Here is an 18,394-nt window from a genome sequence, read left to right as displayed (position 1 = left end):
GTTATTACTAGAGCAATGAGAACACTGACACTGTCTTCCTGTATATACCGTTAATGCTAAAGATCAAAAGGTCATTATCTATTTCTTTTCTTATTAATTTCAAATATCAGTCCAGGAAAACTCAATTATTACCGGAGTATCAATTTTATAATTTCCTATAGATTTTTGAATCGGATCTGTATGTTGATGAGAAAAGAGATATTAAAAACTCAAATTATCAGTCAATGAGGCCTTGAATGAAAATGACAACAAATATGTATTTGCTACACAATTAATTTTACCTGGTTGTGCTTTTCAAGAAATAGCATATCAAATGTAAATCCTGCAGCAGAAGTGAATAGCTTATCATAATAATGTTTATTTCAGTTATAGTTAATATGAAACAGAATGAAAATGTACTGCAGATTCATACAGTCAAACTTCGTTATCTTGAACTGAAATTTCATGGATAGAGAAAAAACTTCAGGATACTGTGAACTAACTATTATTCACATCACCTTAATATTAGGGATTCTTCAGTTTGAAATCAATCTGCAACTAGAATTTTCATGACTGCATGACCAAATATTCTACACATTCAAATACATTGCAAAATATACGGTTTGTGGCAAATAATATTTGTGAGTTAAAGAAGGTTGCAAAACTTGCAGATATTTCTCGCATGCAAATAAAAGTTGGTTTACAGTGTCTGAGGTTTCAAGGTATACAAAGTAAAATACTTAAAGAATAAGGGTTAGAACTTCCAAATCACTTTTACAATAAGGCCATGGTATCTGAGGTATCAGTGTTCAGGAATTACAAAAGTTCAGCTGTACTTAAAGTTCCTAGTATATTTTCCTTTATCGTGAGAAGTATCATGACGGAAGCCCCTTCAGAGAGATCTCATTCACTCTCTCACTGATGAGCTGATCAAAGTTCCCACTCCTAGAGATGACTGGCTTGATAACTGACATTTCCTTTTACAGTTAATGAAATATTTACATCTATATCTGTCAGCAATCAAGCATATTGTTCTTTTTTTTTTTTTGCAGGGAAAGAATGCTCAAGAGATGCTCTACAAAAGATGCTGCCATTTTCTACAACGCTACTTATTCCTCATTTGTTTCAACAGTTACCTAACAGAACAGGTTATTTTTCCCACAGTCTCTTTTTATATTGCTTTTTAAATTATAATATTGGATTTTTGTAACATTAAGAAAAAAGGGGGAGTAATGAGCTTCAGTCTTTTTATGCCTACCCCTGAGGATAAACTCGATAGTGGTCATCCAAAATTGAATTCAAAGTAAAAATTTGGTTCATTTGCATGATGTGTAAAGCATTTATAAGTGAAGCAAATTTTCAGTTGGTTAAATGAAAAAAGAATGAAGATATTAAAATCTGGAGAAATGTAGAAGTCTTTGAAAAATTGTTTTTAGAATCTCAAATGACAATTTAATTACATGGACTACAGTTTAAAAATGTTTGCAGGGGAAATTTAACCACATGATCTTTCTTTCCAAGAAAATTACAGTTCTGCGAGTATAATGAATTTAATACGTGAATCCTTTGAACAATGGTTATTTTTGCTGTTTCATGCCAATCGATAGCTAGACTAAGTTAAATTAGTTGCAGAATTAGATTAGCTTTGTTATGGGAACTAAGATTTTTACAGTCACTGACATGAGTTAATTTGTGCAACTGAGATTCTTAGTAGGTTATGTAAAGTTGCTATTTTTTTTAAAAATGACTGGTGGTGGTATTGATTCAACACAATCTTTTAAGATCTTAATTGTCTAACAATTTATATGCATTTAATATATAGTACCAAAACACAGCCAGCAAGGCACATAAACATGATCAAAGTTTTATTACCTGTAGTGTAGTTTCAAGTTTGTACAAATCATGACCCACAGGGTAAGGTTTTGACCACAATATGTAATCAGAAATTTACATAGGGCAAAAAATGGACTGATGAAAAACAGCAGGGTCATTAGAGACTCAGGTGAGCATTGTAGTCCTTGGTCCTCTTAAAATTTAGTCCTTGTCCAGTTTAGAAATGCTCAAATTGAAAAGGGAGGACAAATGGGTTGATTATAGGTATTTTATTGTTTTACTCATGTTTTACATAAACTAAATGAAATACTGAATATTGCCTGCATTAAGATATCCAAATAATGTATGATTTATTCTGTTGTAAGTTCAAGTACCGGTAACTCATTTAAGCATTAATGACAGACAACAGTTGTAAGAATTATTATCAAATTTCATTAGTGTTGCAAATCAAATTACTAATTAGTCTGAGTAATAGCACTGTAAATACTACCTGACAAAATTTTCCTTTGATTTGACAGTTTTCACAGCGATTTCTCAAATCGTATTCAAAATGGAAGCGACAACATCCTGAGATGATCCGACTATTGGAGAATGTTCATCACCCTAATTCTCACGCCCCACTGAATCTGGTGCTGACAGAGAGACAGTTCCTAGTAAGTCCTTTTGTCTGGGATAAGTCATGTGAATTAATCAGCATGACAAAATGACAAAATTGATGATTAGCTATTATTTGAAGAAATTGGTAAGACTTAAGTATAGTGACATTTTCAAGGAATTCTGATTTCTGCATGCAGTCATGAATGTGATTGTATTGTGCAGGAGTGGATCTGACAGAACTTACAATGTCAACATCTTGAGTGCATGATGAAGTCAAACTAAGCAATTCAGTAAATAAATAAGATACATTTACATTAGAGAGAGCATAAGTCTGAGCTGTATCATTTATAAGGTCTAAATACATATTGGAACAAGTTTTTTTTTCCTCCAGTATTTGAAATATCGTAAAAATAACCCTAATTTTACAGTAACTGCCTTATTTTTTTTAAATTTACATTTTTGTAAAAAATCATTTCCTATATTCAATAGCAAACGATTAAGTTGGTTCATTTTTGGCTTTATATATTCATGAATTCTCTATGTATATATGCTAGGCTAATATTCTAAACTTGCTTGAAATAATACCATGGTAATGAAGTGTTGTTAAAATGATTCAACCTAAATGTATTAAATCCATTAATTTTATTTATTTACTACTTTTAGAAGTGTATATATGCCTCCTTTGAATCTTTCAGAGTGCTCTTAAAAGCATTGAACTTCTCAAGAGACAGAAATTCATATCACATGCACTTAGAAGTTAGAGCCTGAAGACAGATAATCAATCAGGATACTTAATTTCTGATAGATTTAATGCAGATCTGTTCTTTACTGAGGATGGATGTTTTTGTAATTTTTCAGAGTATTGTGTTAATTAAGATTCTGTATTGTATTCAATAACAAACTGATAAAAAATGCACTTGGTAATATCAGAAATTTTGGTGCCATACTTTGAAGGCTTTGCTTTTTTTTCACTCAGGCTCAAGTTAGGTTTTTCGTAGCTGTTGTAAACTACTCATGTCTTCAGCTCACCTTAACAAGGTTGTGGGGAGTTTATTTAATGTAATCAACATCCCAGGTCAAAGTTTTTGAGCAGATTTTTATTCAGTTACTTCTGTGCCATATATTAATCAGAGGTGCATGAAAAATGCTTCTGGCATGTTTCATTGTACATGTCAAAGTTTCAGAAGCTGAATTTAAGCTAAAGATTGTCCATGGTAATGTTTGAAGTTGGTTTAAGTTTTTGGAACAGGTCATTTCTAATGTAAGTAGCTATAAGCCCTATATTGATCAAACTTGCATGGATGAAACATCTAAGGATACACACTACTAGACTTGCATTGGATGCTGGATCTGACCTACATTTTCCAAATGAGTGACCAGGTTAAAGTTTTTTTGGAGCAGGATCATTTTAACTACATGTATTGCCCTACCTGCACCAAACTTGCTTGACAAATCTAAGGATGCAAACTACCAATTTCCAGATGAGTAAACAGATTAAAGTTTTTGGTGTTGCATTGCCTCAGGGAATCTGATTTTTCATGGGCGATGAAATCTTCCTGTCTCCCTCACTATCAAGCAGTAAATGTATATAATATTACCTTCACATTGTTTTGCACATTTAAGTTTTGTATTTTCTTTGAAAAATTAACAATATGTTTTATTGCTCAATTACAGTTCCTTCCAGAATTTCAACATTAACTTGCATTTGATCAGAAAACTTAAAGCATGTTCATGTATACTGTATAAAATGGATTAAAATTGACACAAAATGTTTATCCAATCAGGTGGCAGATGTATACATAGGGCTGGACGTGATGAGCACACAAATGGATGTCAGAGTGCCTAACTTTAGAAAGCTCAATCTCAAAGGAATCTCAGTGTATGGAATGGCTCAGCCTGCAAGAGATGTAAATGTTTAATCATTTGGAAAGTATTTTTGGATAAGATAATTTGAAAAGAAGAAAAAAGTTACATTACAGAAGTTATATTATGAAATATATATAATTTATATGTTATAGTATACTAGAAATTAGGCTATTGCAAGTAAATTAGCATAAATGTATGTCACAATGAAATTATCTCCATCATGTACAAAGTCAAGGTTCATTTACTATTAACCTTTAATTGAACTTAAATATACATTGGCATATAGTTCTTTTGAAACCTGATCTAAACTAAAGCTTTTAAAGGAGAGACTTGTCGAAATTATGTGAATCAATGGGTGAGATTTGGGGGGAGGCTTGTTATTTGATATATGGTCTTTTATCATGATTTTTATTTTCATTAAGCAATTTCAAATTTCTTAAAAATGAGTATGCTAGCAAATCTAATCCTGTCGATGGACATGTTTTCAATAAATGAGTTGTAAGCATGCAATATTCTCATAATCTAAGATGAAACAGGATCAAATAACTTTTGTTGCATTTCTTTGAAAAAAGGGAATAAAAATTAAGTTATTATAATGTTATTGAGTTCTTGTGTGTAAAATGCAAGTCTTTCAGAATTAGAAGAAGAGGTATAAATATTATAACATAACATCAAGAATATAAATTTTAAGAACAAAAATGAAAGAATTCTCTCTCATACTAGTATTTGGTTTGATAGGGCGTGACAAAAATATCCAACTACTTGCTGAGCAAGAAACAAGGACATAAACTTGTGGTACTGGTGAACTTAAGGAACGATGTGGCGGTAGAATGTGATGGCCAGACATACAGCGTGAGGGATGCCACAATGTTAGACGAACCAATCATCCATCCAGGCCTCACAGCAGAAGAACTAGAGGTACGATCTATATATAGTGTACAAAGATGAACCAATCATCCATCCAGGCCTCACAGCCGAGGAACTAGAGGTAAGACCTATATATAGTGTACAAAGACAAACCAATCATCCTTCCAGGCCTCACAGCAGAGGAACTAGAGGTAAGACCTATATATAGTGTACAAAGACAAACCAATCATCCATCCAGGCCTGAACTAGAGGTAAGACTTATATTCAGTGTACAAAGACAAACCAATCATCCATCCAGGTCTGAACTAGAGGTAAGATCTATATATAGTGTACAAAGACAAACCAATCATCCATCCAGGCCTGAACTAGAGGTAAGACTTATATTCAGTGTACAAAGACAAACCAATCATCCATCCAGGTCTGAACTAGAGGTAAGATCTATATATAGTGTACAAAGACAAACCAATCATCCATCCAGGTCTGAACTAGAGGTAAGATCTATATACAGTGTACAAATACAAACCAATCATCCATCCAGGTCTGAACTAGAGGTAAGATCTATATATAGTATACAAAGACAAACCAATCATCCATCCAGGGCTGAACTAGAGGTAAGACCTATATATACAGTGTACAAATACAAACCAATCATCCATCCAGGTACATATATATAGTGTACAAAGACAAACCAGTCATCCATCTAAGCCTGAACTAGAGGTAAGACCTATATATAGTGTACAAAGACAAACCAATCATCCATCCAGGCCTGAACTAGAGGTAAGACCTATATATAGTGTACAAAGACAAACCAATCATCCATCCAGGCCTGAACTAGAGGTAAGATCTATATATAGTGTACAAAGACAAACCAATCATCCATCCAGGCCTCACAGTGTAGGAACTAGAGGTAAATCTATATATAGTGTACAAAGACAAACCAATCATCCATCCAGGCCTGAACTAGAGGTAAGACCTATATATACTGTATACATGGAATTTTTCACCCCCGTTTTATTTTCGCCCCTTTCGCCCTTCCCTGATTTTGGCGAATTTAAAACGGGCTGAATTCAAAGAATACAGTAAAAATTTTCAAACAAAACTATGACTGGGCGAATTTAAAACTGGGCAAAATTTTTTGCTTGTGTAAAGGGGCGAAAATAACACAGGGCGAAAATAACCCTGTATACAGTAGTGTACAAAGACAAACCAATCATCCATCCAGGCCTGAACTAGAGGTAAGACCTATATATAGTATACAAAGGAGAACCAATCATCCATTTAGGCTTCGCTATAAATTCATTTAAATAGACATGTTGATCAGAAGTGCCTGAGAACTGATACATGTGTTTGAATCACATCTCCGACTGACGTAAATCAATAAAAAAAAAAGGTAGCAAAAGTTCCTGCGCCAAGTGCTCATACATCCTTTCTGTCACATTAGCTAAGTTAGAAGAGTGTTCTCTAAGTGATCGGAAGGTCGTGTGTTTGAATCACAGCTGCAACTTACGTAAGTTGATAAAAAAGGGTAGCAACAGTTCCTTTGCAAAGTGTTCAGTAGTTTCAAGTGAAGGTTATTGGTCCTTCAGATGAGACCTTAAAAACTATGGCCCTGTGTCATGGTAGGCATGGGCATGATAAAGAACCCTCTCTGCTCAATGGCCCCGCATGCCGAGTAGAGTTTAAATTTGAAGCCTTTCAGTGGATATGGTGATGTCTGTATAAGTGAAAAATTCTAGAAAGGATGTAAAACAACAAAAAGTCATTCAATCAATCATACATTATTTCAGTGCTAACTCTTAAGGGAATGAATGTTGTAATACTTCCTTGGCGCATAGTAGGGGTTTCTGAAGGTTGTTCTATGCTAGAACTTTATAATGCAATCAAAGACAGCTTCCTCAACCACGGAACTCGGACATTTCTAGAGAAGCATTCGGCAAGATTTGCTGATTTCATTTCATGTGGATAAACTAAGGAGTGATCCATTTGACAATGTTTAATAAAGTCAAAAGTATTATAATTAGAGTGCTGTATCCCTATTAGGTTAGTTATGATACCAGAAAGTAGTTGACCAGATGCATCACTAAAAGTGTCCGATTTGTAAGCTGAAGACATGTCTGCTTGTACGGATTCTGCCTTTCTTTACACAAATATAGGAAATGCAAGAGAAAAGAGAAAGAAAAGCAGGAAATAGATCTTCATTTCTACACTCATTGTTAAAGCACTGTTGATTGAAAGTTACTGGTTTTGAAATTAAAATGAAGTAAAAATCTTGTTTATGATTTTTTACTACACTCATTGTTAAAGCACTCTTGATTGAAAGTTGCTGGTTTTGAAATTAAAGTGAAGTAAAAATTCTGTGTATGTTTTTAGCTCATCTCACGAGGTTGGAGAGAGCTAATGTGAAACCCACATGGTCGGCGTCCCTGGTTAAAAGGTTAAAATTTTGGGGGCAGTTTTAACAATATCAAACGTGTCCAGAACAAAAACTTGAGGGCCATTATAAGGACAGGTAGTGGAAATCTGTCATTGATATTTTTAAACAAAATGAAGGGTATATATTTTGGAAAAGGCAATCAAGTAGCTGGGAATAAGGGTATAACTATAAATCCCCCCTTCCCAGCTCCACTCTGTTTTTTGAGATCAGAGTTGCAAGAATTGTTATAAGTTTGAATATACTTAGTAAAATGATATGCTACATCACCAAAATTTATTAATATTCTTACAAATTTAAAATATGATGCATCTTTAAAAGAATTGTGGAAATATAATGATCTTTATATTTTCAGGATAAAGAAGAAACCTTGACAAAGATAATCAAAACCAACAAAATCAAGGTACAGTGTTTACTTACATTGACAACATTATCAAGTAAACAGCTTAATTTGATAATGTAGTTTATTGACACATTTGACTGGGATAAATATCTGTTATTTGCTCATGTGAAGTGAAAGCTCAAGTAAACTAACTGATCACATTTTGTACAGCATTTTTAGCTCACCTTTACGAGATTGGGGGGAGCTTATGTGATACTCTTGGTGTTGGTGTCCTGAGTTAAAGTTTTTGGAGCAGATTTCTTTTCATATACTTTTATGCCCTACATTTATCAGAGATGCATGGAATATGCTTCTTGTATGTTTCATTGTACCATTCAAGGTTTAATTCAGATGCTGCAATTTTGTCTAAAGAATGGCCAGGGTAATGTTTTGAGGGCAGGTCTCATTTCTAAGTAACAATAAGCCAAACTTGCATGGGGGATACATCTAGGGATTGACACAACCAGGCATTCTTCAGATACTGGATCTGACCTACATTTTCTAGATAGTTGACTAGGTTAAAGATTTTGGAACAGATTGATTCTAAATTATCTATTTGCCCTGTCTGGATTAAACATGCATGGATGATACATCTAACAGGGTTGTTCCTTAGAATTGAAATAGAAGAGGACATTTATCATGTTTATATGGTAAAGGGGAATCTGCAGCTCCTTCTCCTAATGGGAATTTTTGGAGGAATATCAAAATAACGGAGGGATTACATCAATATATTGGGTAAAATTCCCTAACCCCAAGGTCTCCTGTTCTTGCTTATAGAATCAGTCGTCTAATTACAAGAGGCTTAAAATGCATGGACAGGTGCCCATTTTTAGCTCAACCATTGAAGTTGAGATGTGCTTATGCTATACCATCGGCATCAGCTTTACAACACATCTGAAAAATTGAAGGGGGGGGGGACATTTGTGTCACCCTGAGCTTGAGACATTTAGTTACAATTATTGATGACAGATATACAACGAGTTATCTGACGAGCCTGTCGAGCGGGAGTTTAACAGTGTGCTGACGTCGTCCGAGCTTGCAGAAAATCAGAAACTGCAGACCCTGGACATGCAGTACTTTAGAGTGCCTCTACAATATGATACCACACCAATAGAACAGGTCAGTGACGCTAACTGTAGGCAGAGGTCATAAAATGGCCAGGAAATTAACATTCTGTGAACTAGCTGATGCGTTGCATAGTTAGTATGTATAAGAGCTGTGGTAAAAGTTAAATAGATAAATAAATATGTGAATTTTATTTTACTAACAAAGTTTGAATTTTAAAGATAAGCATATTTTATTGTTTTTTAGCTCACCTGAGCCGAAGGCTCAAGTGAGCTTTTCTGATCACATTTTGTCTGTAGTCTGTCTGTCCGTCCGTCTGTCTAGCTGTCTGTCTGTCTGTAAACTTTTCACATTTTCGACTTCTTCTCAAGTACCGCTAAGCCACTTTCAACCAAACTTGCCACAAAGCATCCTTGGGTGAAGGGAATTCAAGTTTGTTCAAATGAAGGGCCACACCCTCATTCAAGGGGAGATAATTGGGAATTAATAAAAATTTGGTGGCATGTTTTAAAAATCTTCTTCTCAAGAACCACTGTGCCAGGAAAGATGAAACTTATATGAAAGCATCCTCAGGTAGTGTAGATTCAAGTTTGTTCAAATCATGACCCCCAGGGGTAGGGCAGGGCCACAATGGCTGACCAAAGTTTTACATAGAAATATATAGGAAAATTCTTTAAAAATCTTAATCTCAAGAACCACTGTGCCAGGAAAGATGAAACTTATATGGAAGCATCCTCAGGTAGTGTAGATTCCAGTTTGTCCAAATCATGACTCCCAGGGGTAGGGCGGGGCCACAATGGCTGACCAAAGTTTTACTTAGAAATATATAGGAATTTTAAAAAAAAAATCTTCTTCTCAAAAATTGCAAAGCCATAATTGATCATATTTATATGGAAGCATCTTCAGGTAGTGTAGATTCAGGTTTGTTCAAATCATGACCCCTGGGGGTAGGGCTGGGCCAAAATGGCCAAACAAAGTTTTACATAGAAATATATAGGAAAATTATTTTAAAATCTTCTTCTCAAGAATAGTAAAGTCATAATTGATCATATTTATATGGAAGTATACTCACGTAGTGTAGATTTAAGTTTGTTCAAATCATGACCCCTGGGGGTAGGGCGGGGCCACAGTGGACGACTTAAGTTTTACATAGAACTATATAAGAAAATTCTTTAAAAATCTTCTTCTCAAGAATAGCAAAGCCATGATTGGTCATGGGACTACTTTAAGATTTAAGGAAAGGATTGCACGGGTCCGTGAAAAAATTCTGCCCAATGAATTTTTCTCATTTTTACAAATAACGTTGCTAATGTCAATAATACCATTATATGAAAGTATCAAGTATGGTCATCAGGCTTATAAGGAAGTTATGGTTGCCATGGTAACCACCATTTTTTAATCTTTTGATATTTATGAGGTGAATGTTTTATAATGCCATACATGCAACAAAATTGATGCAAATTAAATATTTTCTTGCAGATATTTAATAATATGCTTTATTTTTATTGAAAATAAAAATTGTTTCGGAAACTATTGATAAATGTAGTAATGCCATTGTTTTTGGGGGAAGTATTAATTGTAAATTTGCAGTAATATTTTCACCTCAATAGCAGTTTTTAACGTCTAGACAAAAAATTACCCAATGAATTTTCCCAAAACTAATGTATGCTGTACTAGTCATTGTAAGTGACTTAGGGTTAAAATATGAAGTAAGGTAATCAGATTAATTTTGAAGGTACACGCATTTCAGTACCCCCCCCCCCCCCTCCTAGAATATTAAAAGATTTCACAGATTTTCATATGATGGTTTGTTGTTGGACCTTAAATATGCATAATCTGTTTAAAGACAATAATTAAAGGACATATATATAGATAAATAAATACTTTTTCTCTGAAAATCTGGCAGCTGATGCTCATTTTCTATGTGAAGCACAATGATTTACTTATCACCGACAGTGGTCACGAAAATAACTTTTTTTTTTTCAAACTCAGTTTTTCATCTCCAAAACATTCATTTTGTTCCGTTACTATAATCAATATAAATAAATAATATATTATAAACCAGTGCACAGTCCTCAAAGGCCTTATTCTTCATGCTTTGAACACTCAGCGAAGTTTCTTCTTAGTGACCTGGAATCGGGGGGGGGTGGGGGGGGGGGGTGGGGGGGGGGGGGGGGGGGGGGGGGGGGGGGGCTAGCTGTACATGGATGAGCGCTATCTCCATTGTGACGTCATAATGATACAATTGGCGTCAAAACTATAGATCTACTGTTTTGATTAAAAAATAATCATTGATTGAAATAACTTTCCGTCGCTTTATGATATATGCTGGAGTGAAACATCTATGTTCATGTCCATGTGATAAAAAAAACAAACAGTTCTCAAATGTATTCCCATAAGAATGATGAGTTCACATGTTTCTTTTATATATTTATGTTCATATCTTCCCTGGTATTCTTTCAGAAGTGTGCTGTGTTTCAATATGACGCATAAAACATTTTACAACAACCGTTTACAATATATGTGCGACGATGATTGAATGTTTACGTGGTCGATGTTACTACTGAAAATGCTAAAGATCTTATAGGAGAAAACAAAATCCTCTGCGATATTTTTTTAAAAATCTTCTAGGCATAAGTGGTCTTCGCCGTAATACGTTTATCAAAATCACCTTCGTTCATCAATATTTATACATGTATCTAGTAAATCACGCCGTCTGAATCTCTTATTGGGGAAATTATCTATACATAGATGTAGATCCTATGATGAACAACAATCTTAAATAAAATTCTAATTTTAAAATGAAGATATAAACCTCAAGATATAAATTAAATTTATTTTTAATGAAATAGATTTCAATGTTCAGAGATAAACAATAGATAGACGTGTCAAATCGTAAAACATGCACGTAGATAAAAAATATGATCAACGCTTACCAACACTCGTAACAATCTTTAACATCTTATACTTTCTCTACTTTAGAAAAATAAACCCCTTTTGTCAAGCGCAAACATATGACGCTCGCTCCTTATTCCGGAAATAGTTACAGCAAACATTCTTTTTTTACTCACGATATGACGTGATCACGTGACGCCGTGCAATCGCGTCCTTAAACTTTTCAATAATAAACCAGTTTCTACTTTTTCCTAGCCACAGTGCTCAGGTGAGCGATGTGGCCCATGGGCCTCTTGTTTGGATGAACTGATTAAAGATTTTCCAACAGATGGCCATCGTTCTACATGTACAGTGGATCTTCAGATATCCGGATGCTTCAGTATCCGGACGATTTTTCATCGGAACAAAATTTTTAAATGTTATTTTGTCTTGTTTAATTGGTGATTCAGATATCCGGATGCTTCACATATCCGGACAAATTGACTGGGAACCAAACTGTCCGGATAAATGAGGGTCCACTGTAATTAGTTAACCTGTTACAAATTGCCATCACTGAAATATACCCTTTTGAAGAGGTCAATTCTAGATATTTATAGACTTAGAGAAAGCATTTTAACTAAGCTAAAAGGTAGTCTTAGGCACTAACGAAGATTCACTAAATGTAAATGTTATCAATAGTATCTACATGTTAATATATTTCAGGACTTTGATGATTTAATGACTGTGATACATAAAAATGGCTTCAGTGACGACCAGGAATGCAACAAGACAGCTATAGTGTACTACTGTCGGACTGGGAAAAGTCGCACCACCCTGGCTCTGGCTGTCACTGGTCTGATCATGTGTCATTTGAGGGTAAAGCTATATACATGTATGCTTATATCCAGGAAAGTTCTGTCAATGAAACATTAAGTAAACAAAATAGTAACCTTTTCAAATTTTTAAATGTTCCTTATTGGTGAAGTCTTCCCTCTCTTATTATCTCACCTGAGCCAAAGGCTCAAGTGAGAGCTTTTCTGATTAAAAGTCATTTTGAACTGGATGTCGGCTTTTGACATTCTAAGAATGTTCAAATTACCTGAAATTCAATTGGGCAACCAGAGATCAATACCAAGGTTGCCCAAATGGCAAGACCAAATTTTGACAAGCTTTGAACCCTGGGAGGGTTATGTATAATAAGTCAATGAATGATTCATATCATATAAAAGATTTTTATTATCAGGGTTTTCCAAAAGGAGCAAATCTTGGAGAGCAAGAAAGAGTGTCATGTCCAAATGCCCAATACACAAAAGGAGACTTTATGGTATGAAAAAGATAGATTTAATATATCAAAGATTTGTCTTTCTTTGTATAGTTAAGACAAGAGACTTTGTGATTAAATTTATCTTGAATAATTTGATTCTCAGATCGTTCAAAAACTTGTACGGTTGCTGCCAAATGGTCAACAAGTTAAAAGGGAAGTGGACTTTATTTTAGATGAGTGTTTTGAGACCATGTCACCCATGCATTTTCATATTCGAGAAGTGATATTTGTAACCTACAACAAGGTATTTTTCAAACGTAATTTTGTATTTTATTCCAATACTTATAACAAAGTAATTAAAGAGGATGAATTTTTTTTTTTGAAAATTTCTTTTAAACATTCAAATAACTGCATTTTGATTACGATTATAAAGATTCAAATTTTGTTCAGATAGGTAAAGCCAAGTCAGAGACGGAAAAACAACAACTGCGGAGACAGAGTTTGGAGGCCCTGGAGCGCTACATTTACCTGATCTTGTTTAACATGTATCTAAGATATGACAAGAAAATCAAATGGCAGCGGACATTTTCCCAGTGGCTGAGAGAGGTACCCAATTATTTGTACATAACTGTTTATTGTGGGGTTTACAGGTACATTTATTATTCTAGTTACTAGCAAACTTCTTCATGATCTGAATATTTTTAGCTTAAAGAGGGGGTTGTTCATTGCAAGCAATTAATGTGTTATTAATTTTAAACGATCTCTTGCAATATTTAAACTCTCTACAAGAAATTATTGGAATAAATGTATTTTGAAAAAAATTTAATAAAAATTAAGTAATAATAACTTTACTTTAAATCAATATATAAATTTGATATTTATTTTAGGTGGCAGTCAATGCTGGAGTGTTTGAGTTGCTTGATAACCTTGCTTTTTATGACTTTGAAAAGTTACCTACAGCATACAAAACAATGAATGAAAGATGGACAAACCGTTCTCAACCCATTCCATTTGCTGGAGAATTCAAGTGATGCATCTGATGTAACAGTCTTTAAACCAATCAATTTGTGATATGATTTCCTTCTAGTACACATGTAGTACTAAGGCCAAAAAAAATTAATCAACAGTTTCTCAGGCACCGCCACATCAGTTCAAAAACGGCGCATTGATCAATTTTATTGACATTATTGAAAAGGGAAATAACTCAATTTTCTATTTTTCCAAGTTGAAAAAGAAAATTGAGTTTAATATTCCACTTTTCATAAATGCAAAGATAGACGTTTTTATTAAGATAAACAATACATTTCTTCTAAATTTACAATATTTTTTTGAATTAATATTTAAATAAATGTTTGGAATAATATTATTTAAAGTTGATTACATACAGTACCGACCAGACCCAACCTGACACCCAAGCAGTCGCAGAAAGCAGTCCCCGGGACTGCTGAAAGCACTGCTGTGGGACTGCTCTGGGACCGCTGTGGGACTGCTCCGGGACTGCTAAGGGACTGTCTGGGACTGCTTTGTTCACTCATGTGTGAAAGAGGTTCTGAGTGACACGATAGCTCCGCCCCCTTGTGTATTCTGAATTTGCAGACTGCCAGTTGTTTTGTTTACTAGCAGCAGAGAGGAGTTTAAACTATTAATAAAGCAAGGATTTCTTACAATCTTTTGATAAGAAGAGATTATCATAATAGTTAATTAATATTTTCAGAGACTGTATATTTACACAAATTTAGTTTAGAATATTTTTTTAAATAAAGTTGTTCAATAAGGAAGTCAGGAGAAGATTTTTATACTTAAAGATAAACTACAGGTTTATGAAAAAAAATATCTACATTTCATGTAGGCCTATTTTTAATTTAATGTAAAATTATGTGCACTCAAAATTTGCATTAATTGGCACTATCTAAAAATAATCATAACAGATAGATATAAGATTTTTGATTAAAAAGCTACATGTTTTATGAGTACCACGCTAAAAAAAGTATTCCATGCAACCTCCAAATAAAGTCTAACAATTTATTAAATGACATGAAATAAAATTATGCTACCATTCTTTCGTAACTTAAACAATGTACATGTGAAACAATGTGAATAATCATTGGGGAATTGATCAATGAATTACCGAAAGTTTTTAATTTATAAACAAATTATCAAAAGGGTACATTTATTTTATAAATAAAGAGTTGAAAATACTGGGAATTGTGATTTATTTCTTTTTTGTTTTGCTTGTGTTTACCTGGCCGATTAATGTTTATAAAATGGTATCAACACTCGCGGTTTCAATCGCCTCAGGGCAGAAAATCAGTGCATGTTATTTGGATATACGTATCAGCGTTTCACATCATTGAACATGCTGGTCAACAATGACCCTAATTTCAGTCTAACGGTATGTAATGCAAAAATGAAATTGACAAATGAAATGTGTATGATTTCTTTCCGTATTAATAATTTTGAACATAATCTAAGGGATCCATTCTGGTGATTTACAGATGTACATTCTAACATTTACAAATAAAATACTTAAAATGCAATGAGTATTTTAAAGATAGAGAAATTAGCAATAATCAAATTGACATGTCAGTAAGAATAATCATGACTGAAAAATAATACTTGGCAAAATTTTACAAAGAATTTTCTAAAAGCCCCTATACTTAAGAAAATTCCTTTTGAATATCCCGATAGTATGGAAATTGGCCATATAACGATAAGATCTATTTAAAACTAATTTTTACTGGTGGAAAATAATATAGGGCCCCGCAAGGATTTGCGGGTGCCCTATAGTAATCACTCTGTAAAGTCTGTCTGTTAGTGATACAAATTTTCTGTTTTTTCCTAATAACTTTTTTTATGGTAGCCCAATTAAGTTCAAATTTGGTATGGTAGTTTAGTAGGCAAAAAGACATATTTTGATGCTAAGTCTGTTTCTCTATGTCCTCTGGTTGGAGCTGGGGTGGTGGGGTAGATTCCTTAACTTTATATAAGAATGAATTGGGAAAGAGAGATAACTTCTGAAAATGTTGTAAACTGAATACTGCAATGAATGAGCCCCTAGGGATTAATTAGCTTTCCTCCTGAAGAAAATCCAAAGCATTATCTTTATCTGTCACATAGATTAATTACCACCTCTGTTGCAAATGACGTTTGTTTTTAAGTTAAGTCCATTTGAAATGCTATGAACACTATGAAATGTGGATTGAAGTATAAATGTTTTTACTTTATTTTTGTTGAAATAGCCTACACGATGAGTTCTAATTTCATTGACTTCTAAAAAGAAGAAATAGATTAAAGAAGATATATTTTTTATTTTTATTTGTTTATTTTTTTTTTCTTCATGAAAATTCAAGAACATTATTAATTTTTAAGGCAGTTGGATAAAAACCTCATTCTATCAATACTGAAAAAGTTCTTATTATAAATTAAGAAGAAAATGCTGAGAGAGAAGTACAATTAATCCCTTGGGATTAATTATCTAGCCTGCTGCAGAAAATTTAGAAGGCTTATCTTTATCTGTCACTATAGATTATAAATGAAAACCTTTGTCTGCAACTGCTGTATGTTTTGAAGTTAAGGTCAAGCCTTCAAAGTTCATGATATGTATTTGCATTCATTGAAGGCTGGCATTTTATATAACAAAAGCTTCACTATTATTTAGATATACATTCAGTGTTGAGTTGTTCTTTACTGCCTTATGTGAAATAAATACAAGGATATTATTTACGGGTTTTTGGATGTTCGGAAATTTATCTTGAAATTTTAAGAATACAGTTGCTGTTTCTTATTCGTCATATATTTCTTAAATCATTCCATACGCAGCACCCTTATATTTCTACCCCATGGCGGGGCCCTTGCTGACTGGTCAGTTTTCTAGTTCACGTTAAATTTTCTGTATAAAAAATAAATACCGGTATGGGAAACAGTATCAATTAAAGAAAATTAAGAAATTGAATTATTAATATACCCGATAATTGTGATTAAATATTCATGTTCATTTTAATTTATACATGCACATGTGAAAGCCTTCTTCCTTCTATAAATATTATTTCACTTTGTTTCTATGCGTGTACTATTCATAAATGACTGCGTACATGTAAGGAGTCCTGGCATACTACCCAGAATCAATTTCTACTGCCTTTTATAGTTCCATTGTTTATTGCAAATCTCATTTCTGAGTTAGCTCTGCCCATTAAATTAATAAACCCCGCCCACTGGGACTGCTTTCTGGGACTGCTGGGACCGCTCTGGGACTGCTGTGGGACTGCTCTGGGACTGCTTAGTGTCAGGTTGGGTCTGGTCGGTACTGTATTGTAACTAATTTCAGAGAACAAAAATTAAGAATTAGTAGATATTATTTTATTGACCAAATGGCTTTAAAAAAAAAAGCCTGCCTGCCGCATTGAATTTTGATTTTTTTGGCCTGAGAAACTATTTATTAATTTTTTTTGGCCTAAGTGCAGAAAAGTTTGAAAGATATGCCAGAATTTGAAAAAGAATCAAAATCTGTAAGATTTTTAATGTACCATGTTTGATTTCAATTTTCATTTATATCTGTTTTATCACCATATTAGAATATTTTAATTAATTTTGTATTTAAACAATACAGCCAAGTTGTTTATTTGATTATTGCAATCAATCAGGCCAGCAGCCCATGAATTATAATGGGTTTGAACTAGCTTGCATTCATCAGTAACAGATAACCACATATGCCTTTGATTTTGCTCACAGTTATATGTGCATTTTCTTATTTGAATATGATTAATTATTAAAGTTTTCAGAATTTTATTTATTTTTATTGAAATTGATTTCCCTTAATTATGATTTTCACAAGCTTTTCAAGAAGATTAAAGGCAACAAATAAAAATCTGTAATAATAATAAAGTGAAAATATTGGAAGTTAGACAATTAGTTCTTTGTAGTTCTTCTTGCCTTTTTAAATGAAGGTAACATAACCTAAGTCCGACAATCAAACAGAAAAATTGGAAGATGTCTGGAGTATAAATATGATTCTTTCTAGACACACCATGAAGGCGGTGAATAAACTGTTCGAGAAAAAATGGTTGTTACTATAAGGAACAATACGGAAGCTGTGTTATTTTTGAAATTTGCACTAATTGGATTCCAGTGTTTTATAGATTTTGCTAACCTTGACAATGTTGTTGACAATTGTTGTTTTATATGAATTTTTAATAATATTATATACAAATGGAAAAGGTTAAGGTTATGAATTTTTATG

At 33.5% G+C, this 18,394-nt stretch overlaps 1 protein-coding gene across 2 annotated transcripts in view; it reads left to right on the top strand.

Annotated features, from left to right (window-relative positions):
- Positions 1-14,305, top strand: part of LOC134277500 (paladin-like) — a 69,466-nt gene extending 55,161 nt beyond the window's left edge. For both annotated transcript variants that reach the window (XM_062759830.1, XM_062759831.1), the window contains 11 exons: positions 1,032-1,127; positions 2,331-2,465; positions 4,194-4,316; positions 5,014-5,193; positions 7,929-7,976; positions 8,925-9,074; positions 12,618-12,770; positions 13,138-13,218; positions 13,322-13,462; positions 13,609-13,764; positions 14,046-14,305. In XM_062759830.1, the coding sequence (XP_062615814.1) occupies positions 1,032-1,127; positions 2,331-2,465; positions 4,194-4,316; positions 5,014-5,193; positions 7,929-7,976; positions 8,925-9,074; positions 12,618-12,770; positions 13,138-13,218; positions 13,322-13,462; positions 13,609-13,764; positions 14,046-14,189 (1,407 nt within the window). In that variant the 3' untranslated portion in view covers positions 14,190-14,305. The remainder of the gene's footprint in view (positions 1-1,031; positions 1,128-2,330; positions 2,466-4,193; positions 4,317-5,013; positions 5,194-7,928; positions 7,977-8,924; positions 9,075-12,617; positions 12,771-13,137; positions 13,219-13,321; positions 13,463-13,608; positions 13,765-14,045) is intronic.
- The last annotated feature ends 4,089 nt before the right edge of the window (positions 14,306-18,394 follow it).

Source organism: Saccostrea cucullata, unplaced genomic scaffold (genome assembly GCF_032062105.1).
Source record: "Saccostrea cucullata isolate Sc308-1 unplaced genomic scaffold, CSIRO_AGI_Scuc_v1 ctg829, whole genome shotgun sequence".
Classification (NCBI taxonomy): Eukaryota; Metazoa; Mollusca; class Bivalvia; order Ostreida; family Ostreidae; genus Saccostrea; species Saccostrea cuccullata.
This window is presented reverse-complemented; position numbering and strand designations above follow the sequence as displayed.